The sequence below is a fragment of the Endocarpon pusillum genome (genome assembly GCF_000464535.1).
Source record: "Endocarpon pusillum Z07020 unplaced genomic scaffold scaffold6833, whole genome shotgun sequence".
NCBI lineage: Eukaryota > Fungi > Ascomycota > Eurotiomycetes > Verrucariales > Verrucariaceae > Endocarpon > Endocarpon pusillum.
The window spans coordinates 214,181-229,093 of record NW_006916613.1 but is presented as its reverse complement, the minus strand read 5'-3'; the positions used below and the strand labels follow the sequence as shown (position 1 = coordinate 229,093).

At 47.8% G+C, this 14,913-nt stretch overlaps 4 protein-coding genes across 4 annotated transcripts; 1 reads left to right on the top strand and 3 right to left on the bottom strand.

Annotated features, from left to right (window-relative positions):
- Positions 1 to 496: 496 nt before the first annotated feature.
- Positions 497 to 4,371, top strand: EPUS_04554 (uncharacterized protein; the record flags this gene model as incomplete). The annotated part of the gene is made up of 2 exons (XM_007807329.1): positions 497 to 1,776; positions 1,833 to 4,371. The coding sequence occupies 2 exons, from the start codon at positions 497 to 499 to the stop codon at positions 4,369 to 4,371; spliced, it is 3,819 nt and encodes a 1,272-aa protein (XP_007805520.1).
- A 3,193-nt stretch (positions 4,372 to 7,564) lies between these two features.
- On the bottom strand, positions 7,565 to 9,624 carry EPUS_04553 (uncharacterized protein; the record flags this gene model as incomplete). Its single annotated transcript, XM_007807328.1, has 2 exons — positions 7,565 to 8,619; positions 8,682 to 9,624. The coding sequence occupies 2 exons, from the start codon at positions 9,622 to 9,624 to the stop codon at positions 7,565 to 7,567; spliced, it is 1,998 nt and encodes a 665-aa protein (XP_007805519.1).
- A 1,336-nt stretch (positions 9,625 to 10,960) lies between these two features.
- On the bottom strand, positions 10,961 to 11,665 carry EPUS_04552 (uncharacterized protein; the record flags this gene model as incomplete). Its single annotated transcript, XM_007807327.1, has 1 exon — positions 10,961 to 11,665. One exon carries the CDS (start codon positions 11,663 to 11,665, stop codon positions 10,961 to 10,963), a length of 705 nt encoding a protein of 234 aa, XP_007805518.1.
- A 299-nt stretch (positions 11,666 to 11,964) lies between these two features.
- Positions 11,965 to 14,756, bottom strand: EPUS_04551 (uncharacterized protein; the record flags this gene model as incomplete). Its single annotated transcript, XM_007807326.1, has 6 exons — positions 11,965 to 12,882; positions 12,939 to 13,630; positions 13,677 to 13,975; positions 14,049 to 14,198; positions 14,265 to 14,578; positions 14,631 to 14,756. 6 exons carry the CDS (start codon positions 14,754 to 14,756, stop codon positions 11,965 to 11,967), a joined length of 2,499 nt encoding a protein of 832 aa, XP_007805517.1.
- Between the last annotated feature and the right edge of the window lie 157 nt (positions 14,757 to 14,913).

Here is a 14,913-nt window from a genome sequence, read left to right as displayed (position 1 = left end):
CGGAGGGCTATCCAGGAGGAGTGGGATAAAACAACTCTGGATGAGTTTAATAGGGCTATCTCAACAATGCCAGATAGAGTAGCTGCCCTAAATGAGCGAAATGGGCGTCCTATCCCCTATTAAAGGGGCGTGTAGCATAGCAGGAATCTGAGAACTCCCGTAAATTTTGGCGCCAAGCTTCGGGCCCATAATTAGGTGGTGGAGCCTCATAAAATAGGGGGAGGGGCTGTGAGCGGAACATTCCGGTCTCCGGTCTCCGGTCTCCGGTCCTCGGGCCGAAGCCCAGCCCGCTCGCCCACTCTCTTTACCACCAAGGCTCAGCCTGATCGCTTCTACCTCATCAGCACATTCCTCAGTATTTGCCTCCTCAAAGCATCTTTTCCCAGCTACCTTTCCCCAGAACTTTAACTTACTCGATACCACATCTTGCGAGACCTCCACCAGCTGGATAAAGCTTAGCGAAGCCTTCATCGCCGGCGTTTCCATCGAATTAAAAATGGGAGATCCACTTGGCATAGCTGCCGGTACGGCAGGGCTAATTTCTCTGGGAATTCAAATCTTTAAGGGATTGTACGACTTTTATACGGTCTATAAACATAAGGACGTCATTGTTGCGAGGACTATTCATCGGCTTGATGGCCTCCTCAAAACGCTCGAACAGCTTGAAAAGGGATTACAGGATCGGCAATTCAAAGCTAGCGAGACAGATCAGCGACAAAAGATCGAGGAATGCATTGAATGCTGCAGAGATGTAATTGAAGAGCTTCAAAGTGAGCTCGAAAAGTGCCGGAATGCCCCTGACAAGGGGATTCAAGCTGCCGTCAAGCGGGCTGGCCGGAAACTGGCTTATCCATTTCGAGAAAGCACTCTTCAGAAGCTTAATGAGGACGTAAACGAACTCAGGGACGATCTTAAAGTCGCCCTCGATGTCTTACAGCTCAAGTGCGTTGATGAAATACAACATGACATGATCGATGTAAAGACAAATATCACTCTCATACGAACAACACAGATTTCGGATGCAATTCAAAATTGGCTTAAGGCCCCTGATCATATTGATGCCTACAGCGAAGGTTGCAAAAGAAGACATTCAAGCACAGGGCTTTGGCTTATCAACGACCGAGTATTCCAAAAGTGGTTGAAAGATGATAATTCCTTTCTTTGGATGAATGGCCGTCCCGGCTGTGGTAAAACTATCCTTAGCTCGATGATTATACAACATACTATTCAGTATCGTCGAAACAACCCTCGGATTGGCATTATCTTTCATTATTTTAGTTTCACGGATCATTCTACGCAAAATGTGTCAGGACTATTGCGCACATTACTCCAGCAACTGTCAAGTCAACTTCCTGACATGCCTACTGCGCTTTTGCAGTTATATGATTCCTTCAAAAACGATGAACCATCAATATCTGATCTAGAGAATGCTGTCCGACAAGTTGTCACCAAGTTCGAAGACGTTTATCTTGTGATAGATGCACTGGATGAAAGCCATCAGGGAGAGCAGAGAGATGCTGTTTTGGATACACTGTCTCAGATTCGTGGCTGGCACCTCTCAGGGCTTCATCTTTTTATTGCTAGCCGCGATGAGCCTGATATCCGTACAGAGCTGAATCCGCAAATAGATGAAGAAATATGTCTGGAAAGAAACGAGGTTGATCAAGACATCGCTGATTACGTCCGTCAGAAACTTCGATCTGATCGCCGGCTTCAGAAATTCGCGCCTCATTTTGCTGAAATCGAAGATGTACTCATTGAGAGAGCAGACAGAATGTAAGAATATAACCTTCTAGAAGATTTGCAAGGTACCCTGCTGATGCACATACTAGATTTCGCTGGGTCGATTGTCAAATCATATCTTTAGCATCTTGTCCCTCCAGTCTGCACCATCTAAGGAATACACTTAATTCCTTACCTCGCACGCTAGACGAGACTTACAACAGAATGCTTGCTAATATCGATCCCGTCCTTGTGGGAGATGCAAGGCGAATTTTGACTTGGCTTTGTTTTTCATCGCGTCCATTAGCCGTGCAAGAGGTTATTGAAGCACTCACGGTTGAGCTAGGAGAGAATCCAAGACTGTGTAGCGAACGCTTGATTGAGGATCCAGATGATATTGTCCGAATGTGCCCAGGACTAATCAGCATGACCACTCATGAGGAAGAGGGATTTTTTGATCCCGATAATGCAGGGCTTGATTCGGAATGGCCTTTGCAGGCTCGGCTCCTTCGCATTGCTCATTTCTCAGTCCGAGAATATCTAGAATCTGATCGCATTCGGTCACAACAGGCAAATTTTGCTCTTCGCAGCCACGCAGCCAATACAGAATTAGCCGAAACATGTCTCGTCTACCTACAGCATGCTCAATTAACAGCCCTGCATGCGCATCCACTGACTTCGTATGCAACAAGATACTGGGCCGAGCATTCATTGAAAGGGGATAGGGAATCCAACTCACTCAACTCCTTGGCTATAAACGTCTTACAATCCGAGCATAACTTTGAAAACTGGATTAGGTTGTATGTTCGCCAGACGGGAGTGAGCGACTGGGGTATCGAGAAAAAGGTTGCATCACCTATCTACTATGCATCCCGGTTAGGACTATATCGACCTCTTCAAGCACTATTGGAAATTGAGTCGCTAAGAAACACTATCAACGCCAGGCATGAATGGACTGTCTACGGAAGTGCATTAAACGCAGCATCAGCTGATGGTAACGAGCAGGTAGTGCAATTACTCTTGGAAAAAGGGGCCGACCCTAATGCCGGTCCCGAATGCTATAGAGGAAGTGCGTTATGTTTTGCGTCGTCTAGCGGTCACGAGAAAGTAGTGCATAACCTGCTAAATGCGGGCGCTGATATCGACGCCACAGATTCACAAGGTGGTACCGCCTTATATGCAGCATCAGAAAGAGGCCACAAACAGATAGTGCAACTTCTACTAGAGAGAGGCGCTAATGTTAACGCTGAAGGAGGACTCTATAGCAATGCGCTACAGGTCGCAGCCTATAATGGTCATGAGATGATAGTGCAACTTTTGCTAGAGAGAGGCGCCGTTATTAACGCTGAAGGAGGATATTATGGTACTGCCCTACAGGCTGCAGCCGATAGTGGTCATGAGATGATGGTCCAATTTCTGCTAGAGAGAGGCGCCAATGTTAACGCTGAAGGAGGATGTTATGGCACTGCCCTACAAGCCGCAGCCTATAGTGGTCATGAGATGATGGTGCAACTTCTGCTAGAGAGAGGCGCTAATATTAACGCTGAAGGAGGATATTATGGTACTGCCCTACAGGCTGCAGCCGATAACGGTCATGAGATGATGGTGCAACTTCTGCTAGAGAGAGGCGCTAATATTAACGCTGAAGGAGGATATTATGGCAATGCCCTACAGGCTGCAATCACTAAAGGTTACGAGAAGATAGTGCGGATCTTGCTAAAGAGTGGCACTGACGTCAACGCCAGAGGGAAGGGCAGGTTCCATGATCTGTTATTCCTTCCCGAAGGGAATGGTTTTGAAGAGACAGGGCGAATCTTGCCAAGTCATGGAGCTGGGTTCAGCGTCCGCGCAATAATGACCGCAGTGGCGGGAGATCATGATCAAATAGCACAACTTCTCAAGGAGAGCATCCACAGTGAAAGTGATGCGTTCTTAGCAGCGTCATACGAAGGCCATGAAAAGATGGTACAATTCATGTTGGATAAAGGAGCTGATGCTGAGGTTAGGGGTGCCGGACTAATGATAGCATCGAAAAAAGGCCATAAGAAGGTGGTACAGCTACTGCTGGATAATGGGGTAGACGTCAACACCAGCGGAGAAAGCCGTACCGCGCTGCAGTGGGCATCACGTGATGGTCATGAGGAGGTAGTACGATTGCTGCTAGATAGAGGTGCTGACATCAATATCCAGATGGGATTGTCGAATACCGCCTTGGTGGAGGCGTCGCAAGGAGGCTATGAGAAGGTCGTGCAGTTACTTTTGGACAGGGGGGCGAAGAATGACGAAGTGGCAGTGCACCTGGCATCGCTGTATGGCCATGAGAAGGTGGTTCAATTGCTGTTGGATAGAGGTGGTGACGTTGCCGCTGCGCTAAGCGGTTTTTGTGCGTTTTCGGCGCCTAGACATTCTGGTCCGGAGAAGATCATGCAAGTACTGCTCAACATGGGCGCTGAGATTGACAATAATACAGTGCTTAGGGCATCAAAACATGGAGATGAGAAGGTAGTCCGGGCGCTGTTAGATCATGGCGTTGAGATTGAAATCCGCGCAATTCGGGAAGCATCCAGAAGAGGCCGTAAGAACATCGCGCAGCTGTTGAAGACACGATTTCGAGAGCAGCGAAAGGCCGGGGGTGCTAAAGGCTACTAGCTTACGAGACCTCCTGACAGTGCAGAGATCAAGGATGACTGAACACAGTTCGATGGGTATCGCATGCGTCCAACAAGTCCGATGAGTGACAGATTAGCGTTGCAAAAGAAAGTGAACCAGTTTTTGTCAGTGGGTTTCTTCTCAAGCCAGTGGCGAGACTTACATTAAGATACGGTGGATAGTTAGGCGACCACCTTTGGGAGAAGAAGGCAATCTCGTCTCGAACGTTTAGTCTTCTATCATGGATTGTGAAGGAACTGAGTCCACTTGGCATATATCCAGCTTTCAACCACCAAACTGGAAATGATGATCTATTATCTCTCTCTTCCCGGTATACCACCAGTCCGAGCACCCATAGCATTGGCAGACAACGCCACAACACTGACAGGTCACGTCATTCGCAGCGAAGGCTTGTTTGCGCTTGCGATAGCTCTCATAGAGCTTTGTTTCGGCCAGATTTGCCCACAGGCACCCATTCTCTGGAGGTCGCTACGAGGCAGTATCTCACAAAAGTGGGGTACATTCTCACATTCTCCCAGCATCACAATGGTCGACTCCATGTCGGATTGAGCATCATCTGCATATTGGCCTTGACCAGCCCGCAACGCGCCATTTGTAAATGCAGATATTCTGGAGCTTCTAATCCGCATAGAGTTCGGGGTAGGATATGCACATTCTGGAGTCTGGACATTTCCCAGGGGTATCTGCGCCTCTCAGCCATTGGATATTGGTGCCGGTGCAATTTTGTCCGCGAGGGTGCCAGTCATTTGCGTCGAGACAGCTGCAAACTGAAGAGAATTGTTGAAACACAAGACACATAGTGTTATTGATTACATGTTTACCAGTGCAAATATCTTACTGAAAGGTCTCTGGCCTACCTACAATTTTTCGCCCCAAAAACTGCAAGTTTCGTTAAAGAGCTCGTAATGTCTCAAGTAGTTGCTGTAAATTAACAGTAACTATGAGCCGCGCTTACAGCAAGTAAGATTAATTACCAGACTGAGGAGATCGTTAGTGGTTGACCTTTTTATATTGTTGAACTATTCCCGACCAAAAGTGGATTCTTATCTTCTGTTACTTAGGTTCATTCATGAGCCGCAAAACAGCAACCGACTCAGTACTGCCTGCTGAGATTCAGGAAATCGAATGTGTCACTTTTGCCTTATATCGATCAATTCCACCATGAATTCAGCTCCTTGCATTTCCACAACAGTCTTGTTCCACCCGAAGGTCTGTTCGGCGAGGGAGAATGGCACTCTGATTTTTCCACGTATACACAAGGTTATTAACGTTTTGCTTTGGGGCTTCAAATTCCTCGATCGATAGGTCGACTGAGCGGGGCGGTAACTATTAAATCGATGAGGAACACGGCCATTCTAGGGTGGTAATTATCGTCAGGTACGTCGTACTCAAACAAAATCAGACCACGTTTTCCGATTCTTGTCACTATATGTTGTACTTTCGCAATATCACAATGTGTTGGAAAACATTTGAATCAGTCTTGCGTCTGCTTGATACGTGCCATTCAACCGGTCAAGTTGGTGTGGAGCAATTCGAAGGAGAATTCGAATTGGAGGCGTTAAGGTTATATTTGGCGGAGAACTCATCATTTGATCCAAGGAGCATGTCGCTTACTCATGATTAACAATATACTTTATGAGGAAGTTTGTTGTAGAAGGGGAGGAAGTTGGAGGGTGGTGGGAGGATAGAGGTCTGTAGTAGCGCCGATAACGTTTGGCGCAAAGAATTCAAGTTTAGATAATTCAGTTCATCCACTGCACCTCATCAACATATTCAGGGACACAGGGGATAAAACCCAGCTCCGAGATTGCTTTCTAGCTTAGTTTCTACACAATACAACCTCCTGGGTATGCCTGTGGATCCTCCGTAGTTTTGCATTCCCACCCTTTCTTCCTATACATACTGCTAAAGCTCTCCCTATGTTAAAACGCTTCTTACAATTCAACACCATAATTTTCTATCTCAAAGTTTCAAAGGCAAAGTCACAAGAGAGTCTGTTTACTATTCGGACAATTTTGGGCATTCTAGTACGATAATTAAGTAGTAAATGGCCATTCTATGCCCTCACAGCAATTCCGCTCCGCGGAGCCAGCAATTCGAGGGCCGCTCCAAGGATTTGCAAGAGCTTCGCAACGCACAGTAAGAACTAGCTGTTCTTAGCTATAGTAAGTAACTATCCTAAACTGATTGTCTTGTGGCGTGACCCTTTGACGCGTCAGGGGATCAAATGAGGCTGAGTCCAGAGGCCGCAAGGCAGATTTGACTGTGCCCGTCATGCTTGCTCTGTGCAGCCCATCCGTCTCCTATTGCTGCTGCTCTGTTCTCATCCATGTCCAGCATTTCTCTGCAATATAAGCCATCCCACTGTCAACTAGCAGCATTCTCCGACTACTAAGCGAACAGTAACAAGTTTCCAAACGTGTCTTGCGCATTGGACTCTCTTCGAGCGCCGGCGTCCTTACAATAAGTGGTTATCCGACAAGCCTGAAGAGCCATGGGCGGCAAGATATGGGTGTTCTATCTCGTATCTCTCTTCGTAGCCGCGGTTCACGGCGGCGATACAGAATCCATAACCATGTCGGCTGCTTCAGGATACCAGAATCTGCGAGACTGCGCCAAATACTGCTTTCATAATGGCGGCCACGGAAACATACTTTTCCTATTGTCTTGCTCTCAAAACAACTGCCTGGTATGTGTATCACAGAGTCATCACGCCTCTTCTGGTCCTGACTAGATCTCCATGCATCAGTGTCGAGACGACCTCGTAGGGGACGCACATAGCGCCATCTCCTCCTGCATCATCACGCAGCAGTGTACGACGACGAATACAGTCGACCTCAGCCTTGGCGTATCTTTCTATGACAGCCACTGTTCGAGCTACCGTGCTGGAGGCTCAGCGCCCGCGACATTAACCGTGATGGACGGTACTCTTGCTACCTCCTCGCCACCCCGATCGACGGTTACCGTCACCGTTTCTAGCTCTTCCCTGATTCTTTAGCCAAGCTGTAAGTTGACCGCGGCAATGCGTTTGTGGGTCTCTATCCTGCTTTGCATAGCTGCGCTGCTCTACTTGTTTAAAGTCTCTCCACTGCCCACCTGTCTCCCAGGTTGCCCTCTGACAGTAGCTGTACCTTCCAGGGCTGTAGGTGCCTTGTTTGACATATGATTCGGGTCAGATTAGCTCTATAATTGTACGCTCCAATGCCTCGTCCAGAAAGACCTCACCATCCATGAATCCATCCATGTAACAAGCTCCAACAAGTCGATATCTGTTGTCCTGTTTAGTCCGATCTTCGACCCTCCGAACAACGAATGGCATCGTACAGCCAAAGAACACACATATTTCATCGCCTGGCCGAGCTGATTGGGGGCTCCACCCGATCTTACCACCCTTACTTGCAAAAAATCGACGGCCCAGCGTTACTGCCGCAGTTAACTCCTTGAAGGCTATCGCTGACTCGGCTAGCTTGTTGTGATACTTGCGTATCTGGGACATGTCGGCTTTCCCATGCAACTCTGGCGCCTCAACACCTAACCTACAACAATGATGTTTGAATCGCTGGACCAGCTCGCGAGGTTCACTGCATTCTTCTCGTGCGAAACGCATTGCAAAGGTCTGCATGTTACCCTCGTACAATCTGATTATGTCATCTCGCGATAGTCCATCCTCGCTGTAGCTGTGGTCAAGGAGACAGTCGAGAAACTGGCCAAGGTCTCGGTTTGATTCCCCACCAGCAGCTTGAGCAATACTTTTGCATTCCATGAGCCAATTGCATCTGGTATGCGTAGCCAGTGTTTGTTCTTTCTCTTGAGAAGCGTGATCCTGTCCTGCCCACGGGCGCACCACTTCGAAGCCAACACACAAATCCGCCGTGGTATCAATGCGGTCGAAGACAATCGCGCCTGATCGCAGTACTTTACCGGAGACGATGATCGAAGACTGCTCGACATCTACGCCGTCGTCGAACATTTTGTTATCTAGCGGACTAAAGTATGGACTTGAAATTTGCCAACTTGGGATCCAAGACGGCACATCAGGGTAATCGCAGAGCGTGTCAATGTAGCAGAAACCCCGAAACAGTGCTTCGATCCCTTTCTCATGATCAGGTTCGGACGTTGCAATGTCCATGAGTATCTGGGGCATTTTCTTTTCGTAGTCAACCCGATGGCTTGGAGGATCTTCGAAGCATCCAATAATCGCAAAAATCGGTCGCGAGGATCTGATGACTTAAAAAGTGTTGTCGAAAGGAGAAGCTCTGAGAGGGCTTCATGGGAGAATTTAGAATAACCGGCTCGCATCATCTGGACCATGGGAATAATGTGGTTATCAACCCGGCTTTGTTCATGATTAAGTGCATAACGGAACTGGTCGTACATCATGACGCGGTATAGACCACCAAGGACAATCTCGGGAGTCACTTGGTGTGCACCAATTCGAAAGCAGCATTGTCCAGAGTTGTGTAGTTCCTGAAGGACCCAGCGTCTTGTAAACCATGAGGCTTCTAGTATTTTACCCACAGCTTGCCAAGGTTCGGAGTCCGGTGTCGTGTCAGGTAGGCCCAATGCCACGAAAGAGGCAGAGTCTGTTGGATTTGGAAGCGAAGGAAAGTCGAGGTAGAGATTCCTAATGTCCTCTCCATTGCCAGAGGGGAAGATGTTGCAGAGCAGTGACAGAAGCTCGATGCCAGCAGCCGTGGATGGAACACCTTCGCTCAGCCAGACGATGACCATACGCGCATTGCGATAGATTACAGACATCATACGGACCTGGGCTGTCTTCTCTTGCGTATCTGTCTGGTTTATGCAAATGGCATCGATCCATAGATAGGCGTCAGTGTGCGTCTCACGGAGATGCCAGAGGATGGTATGTAAGTTAGAGGTAATGGAGAGATACCGGCCGTTGCAAAGAATTGATCGGTCCATGATCGGGCTACCCCATGCGTAGGATAGTGCGTAATAATCCACATCATGGGCTACCCTAGTATGCATGTCACATATGATTGAGTCGCCCTTGCTGCCTTTTCGGAGCTTGAGCAGTCTTATCTGGCCACGTGGAAGTGGCGAGCCGTAGTCAAAGTCTTTGGGCTCAGTCTGGCTGCGAGGAGCGCAGTCGTCACTCTCAACCACGTTTTCTGAAGAACGCACAGAATGATTCCTCCTGCCTGAGAAAAGAGATCTTTTAATGTCGCTCCGCCCATGCTCGGCGGCCTTTCGCTTTCTGCTCGGCGGCATACTGTCTGTAATCTGCTAGCTTTGGCGTTACTGTACGCCAACGACGAGAAGACCATGGGCTTCTCCTCTATGGCCGCTAGGAGCTCACAGTCTCTCATATGAAGGTTGAGAGTTCATCGCCTCGGTGTATGTGTTCTTTTATAGTCGTTCTCCAGAAAATTGTACTTGGTCACACGGCTGCTGTTTACTGTGTGAGAAGTTAGCTAGCTTGACGGTTGATGGCGCAGACATCGTGTGACAAGGCAGAACGCAACGTAGTACAGCTCGGTATGGTGCATATACACCTTATAGTTATAGGCTTCTTAGTAGCTATTAATTTGTTTTGTCCTGTATTAAGTAATTACTACTTCTATATTATTAATTATTTATAAGTTACGCATAACTTGGCTGCAAAGATCAGGTTAAATGTAACCAGTCGTGCAAAGGCTTAAGACAATGCTACCAGATGTAAAATACGGCTACTTGTATGATTCCGTTCCTACACTATGAGTAGGTACAGCCAGTATCCACCTTTAGAAAAGTGACACATCAACCACTCCGCTAAAGGATAGCGCTAGTAGGCTTCAAACCACACTTAATTGATGTACCCCTCACTAACTCTTTTCGGGCGTAAAATTGGCCTATTTTCCAATTGGTTACTACAGCCGCAAGCGCACCTTAAACAGGCGTCATCGAATGAGAAGTATATTTCAGAACCTAATGTCAATTTGAGTAGACGCTAGCGGTTTTGTTGGCGAATTAGAAAATAGGCCGATTCTACGCCAGAAAGGTGGATATATCCACGCACGCCACCGCCATTGTCCAGGTCTGATATCCAATCATATTAAGGGCCCAAACACAGGACTGAGCGCGGGTAAGGTGAGGGTGAGCAGCCTGAGGAACGCTTGGATGGAGTTTGAGCACGTGGATGAGCATCAAGACTGAGCTGTGGCGGTGCATGAGCAGAGGCTGAGCCGAAGTTGGGCCGCCAAGAAAATGCTCAGCAACGGCCCGATTAAAAGAGGACATAAGACTCAGTCAAGATTGGTGTTCTAATGCCAAGGAATTGCAACACTTTCGCAATGCACAGTACTAATACTGCGTATTGAAGACACGACTCTGTATTTCAGCTGTGATATCACGCCCTACGCCCCACCCCACGGAGTCGGCCATTAAATACACTACTAGTTAGGTTTGAAACCTAAAAGCACTGTCCTTTTAGTGGAGTGGTAGATGTATTGTTCCTCTCGCGGCGCGTACGAACAACCTAACCACGGCCTCTCTTCGCCACGTCTCACAAACTTGGTGATCAACCCTCAGTTAGTGCCATGTGTTACAAATGCTACAGTTCCAAGAATCATGCTCCAAACGGGGAAGTGTCCCACCCAGGCCCGTCGAGTCTCGCAGCCGGATTTATGAGGCTTTCTGCTGGCAGCTTACTGGCGTCTGGCTTTGACTCAGGATTTCGTTGCTCATGATAGCTTGAAGCTCTTAAACCAATAGGCTTTCGTCGTATTCGTTGTCCTGTAGACTCGATGTTGTCTTCCTGTTGGACCGTTTGACCTGGAATTTCGATACGAGCGCTCTGCTTGGGGTCGTGTTCCTTACTGTCTTGCGGTGTCGCATCAGATTGGGTGTCGACTGCTGGCCGTAGCGGCAATGGCGGTAGCCTGAGGGTGTTATTGGTGAAAGCTGCAGACTTTCGGTTGTCTAGATTTCCTCCCGTTCCGTCATCATCGCTATCACTCTTGATACTTAACTCAATTCCCTTGTCCTCTATCTTCTCATCATTATCGCTATATAAATACCTCCCAAACAGTCCTAAGCTCGACTTCCGTTCCCCTTTGGTCGAATCATACGAGTCAGTCTTCTCCAGCTCTTCTGCAGCGACATGAGCAGTCTTCTTTTTTTCGGTGGAGGCGCCATCGGCATGAGAGCCCGTTTCGACAGATGTGACATTGCTCGACGCTCGACTCCTCAATCCAAAGAATGACCTTTTCTTCTTCTGCTTTTTTCCAGAAGAACCACTATCAGCCTTATCCAGATCAATATTAGCTCCCATATTCCCTTACTTCATGGTCTGAAGTTCGATAACCCACTTCTCGCAGCCAATGTATCAGGATAATTAACATTAAGCATCTTTTCCCTTCCTCCCAAAGCCTACTCTACCAACTTTAACGCACGACCCAGTTCCCGCTCTATAGCATGTGCTTCAGAAAGGCAAAGTAGTGCCGTCAGGGTACTTGGGTGCTCCCCGCCCACAACAATTTTTAGTCCATTATACGCCTGTTTTTGCAGAATCATTGCACCATCTAACTCTGATGCGTCGGCCAATGTTAAGGCTGCAGCGTACGCCGATTGTTATTCGTAGGTTGTTGCGTGGTGTTTGCCGAAAGTCTTCTGAATTCCGTTCCATGCCGTATACTGAAACCTTGAAGCTTCTGCGTACCTACCCTGTATCATTCGAATAATGCCTAGCGCATTCTGTATATTAAAGTTGTGCTCATGATCTGGTCCAATAGAGCGCTCTTTTTCGATGAATTCTATTAAGCTCATGAAGATTGCCTCAGCTTCCTCAATTTTGCTGTTTACAATGAGCGAGTGTGCGAAGGTGTATCGCGCTATTTGTGTGTCGACATGGTCGGGACCATAAGTGGCAGTCGTTACCTTCAAGTACTCTCCTGCTGTCTCCTCCGACTCAACGTATTTACCCTGCGCCCGCTGAATGTAAAAAAGTCGCTGCATGACCTGCAGAGTTGACTTGTCAGCGGTGCCAATCAAATGTTTATGTCCATTCAGGGCGCTCATGATACAAGTTTCCGCTTGGTCATATTTTCCTGAAAGCTCCATAATCGTTGCAAGACGTCTCTGCGACCGAAACAAACTTGGATGATGGGGTCCTAAGACATTTTCACGTCCAGATAAAGCTTTTCGAGAAGCTTTCTCTGCTACGGGGAGCCTTCCACGGATTTGCGCAATATGGGCGAAAAGATCCAAAGCATCGAAGTACTGCTGGTCTTCAGAGCCAAGCAGTGCTTTACTCTCGTCTACGGTCTGCTTGATGATCACTTCCGCTTCCTCCAACTTGCTATTCAGCCTCAGGATGTACGCGAACTTCGTTTTGGCAGCGAGAGTCTCGCGGTGCCGGAGTCCGTAGTCCTCTTGAAATGCAATGCAAGCAGCTCTGGCAAATTCTTCTGCACTACTCCAACGGCCTCGATTAGAGTAGTACCACGCAAGGTTAACCTGCAATGTCCCAAGGAGTGATCTGTCCGCGTCCTTGATCACGGGCGTGTTGGCCATTTGACAGCGTGTGATTCGAGCGAAGCACATACCTTCCAGGTCCCGAACTCACCACTGAGAAAGTGGCTGGATAATAAGCGAAGCGCTTTGCTTTGCCATTCTGCAGGGGTTCCCGAAGCTGCTAACCAATGCTTCACAACGAGCTGAACTAACCGGTGCATATTATATGTCGCATGACGCCCACCAACAACCAGCGAGAATCTTAATAAGACCCCAATGATGGTGGTAAACTCCACGACATCATGACCCACATGATGCAGGAGTAGTGATGCAGGTATTTGTAATTGCTCATAATGTGCCATCAGAAAGATCAACCCAGCGGACTTCGGATACGCTTTTTGGATTTGCTCAATCGATAATTTCCAGGTAGCATATACCGAGCTTGGGATGTCTGAATCTCGGCCGCTCTCTTCTACCTCGTGCTTGAGAAGCCAAAGAGCCGAGGCATCGTCCTCGAACAGCTTCATATAGCAGCCAATTGAGATGATACTTTCCGTAATATACCCTGCGGCCTGCACCATTGCAAACGGAAAGTAATCGAGAGATTGTGGAAGTCGAAGAAGGTCGGTGTCACTGGCGGGTTGCTGGTACGAAGCAGGCGTAGCTGGTGTTATAGGCGATGCTTCAACCCTTGTTGATAGTCTGGTTTTGAGCATCATAACAGCCTCCTCTCTTGACATTTTGTTGATTCGTAACGGAGAACTTCCATTGGCTAGCCGCCTTGCTACGATAAAATCTCTCGGTGGTGATCAGAATAGAGCCATGCTCACAATCTGGAATATATGAAGACAGATTAGGCTGAAGTTGGCTTGATTCGTCGAGATCTTGTGCATCTCGAAAGATGGTTGGATCATCTACATTGTCAAGTATCATGAGCCATTTGAAGTCGGTTTTGCGTTGAAGCCAGTCTTTCAATAGCAGAAGCCGATTGTTGTTGCGATCGTCAATACCAGCAACGTGACATTGAGTGCCAATATCAATTAGTCCTTGCCGAAATCGATCAGCCGTGCCACAGTGTATCCAGAAGATTGAGTGATCTGGAAATTTCTGTCGATACCAGTAGGCGTATCTTATAGCAATCTGAGACTTCTTATACGCTTGTCAGAAAATGTCCTGTAAAATGATGATTCAGACCATCTTACCCTATTCCGCCAAGGCCATATAATGCAACTCTCCTTTGCCCCGTGGTAGTTGAGCCCAAAGAGTCTTTAACAGTGTTGAAGATTTCGTCTCGGCCGATGGAATCTGGATTGCTACTATAGGGTAGGATGAACACAGGTGAGGTGGGTGTGCTACCCGTAGTTGTGTTCGGGTTAGAATTACCTAACTCGACGTCCTGAAACGTTGGCATCCCTTACTGGCCACTACTTCTAGATGAAGATGTGGCGGAATCAGATAGATCAAAACTTCCGGTACCCTGGAAGGGCGCAACCGAAAGTGTTCTTTGCCTGTTCTTAGGATCCATCCACGAGATTGTGGGGGCCAACAGCGGTGTACCAATTCGAGGCGGTCGTAAAGCGTACTGGACAAGATCTGCAATGTTCTCGATGACAAGTTCATATGTGGGATCTCTCCTGTCAAATTTGCAAATATCGCTATGATTTGCAGCGACCGCCACACTAATTTCAGGAGGATCGGGTAGACCAAGGGTTGCCGACACCTTGTCCACGATCTGTGTACACAGTAAGAGCTCATATCCAATTCTGAAGGCTTAAACAACTTACCAGACCGAAGCCAGGCTTGATTGGTAACGTCTCATAGAACGAGACTATCCGGTATTCCTGGGCTTGTTCCTTGACGAGCTCGTGAATATCAGCAGCGCCAGTCGAATTCTTTGGTAAAGTCTCCATGAAATTGTTCTTGACGCTTCCAGTCAGAGAGCGATGGAAGCAAGGATGCTCCCTAGTTCTGCATGATTGCCTCCCGGGTGTGGCGTTCCAAAGAATGCAATGGCTCTTGCCAACCAGCGTATCGATTCGTAGGCAGTACCATGCACAGCTCGGACAA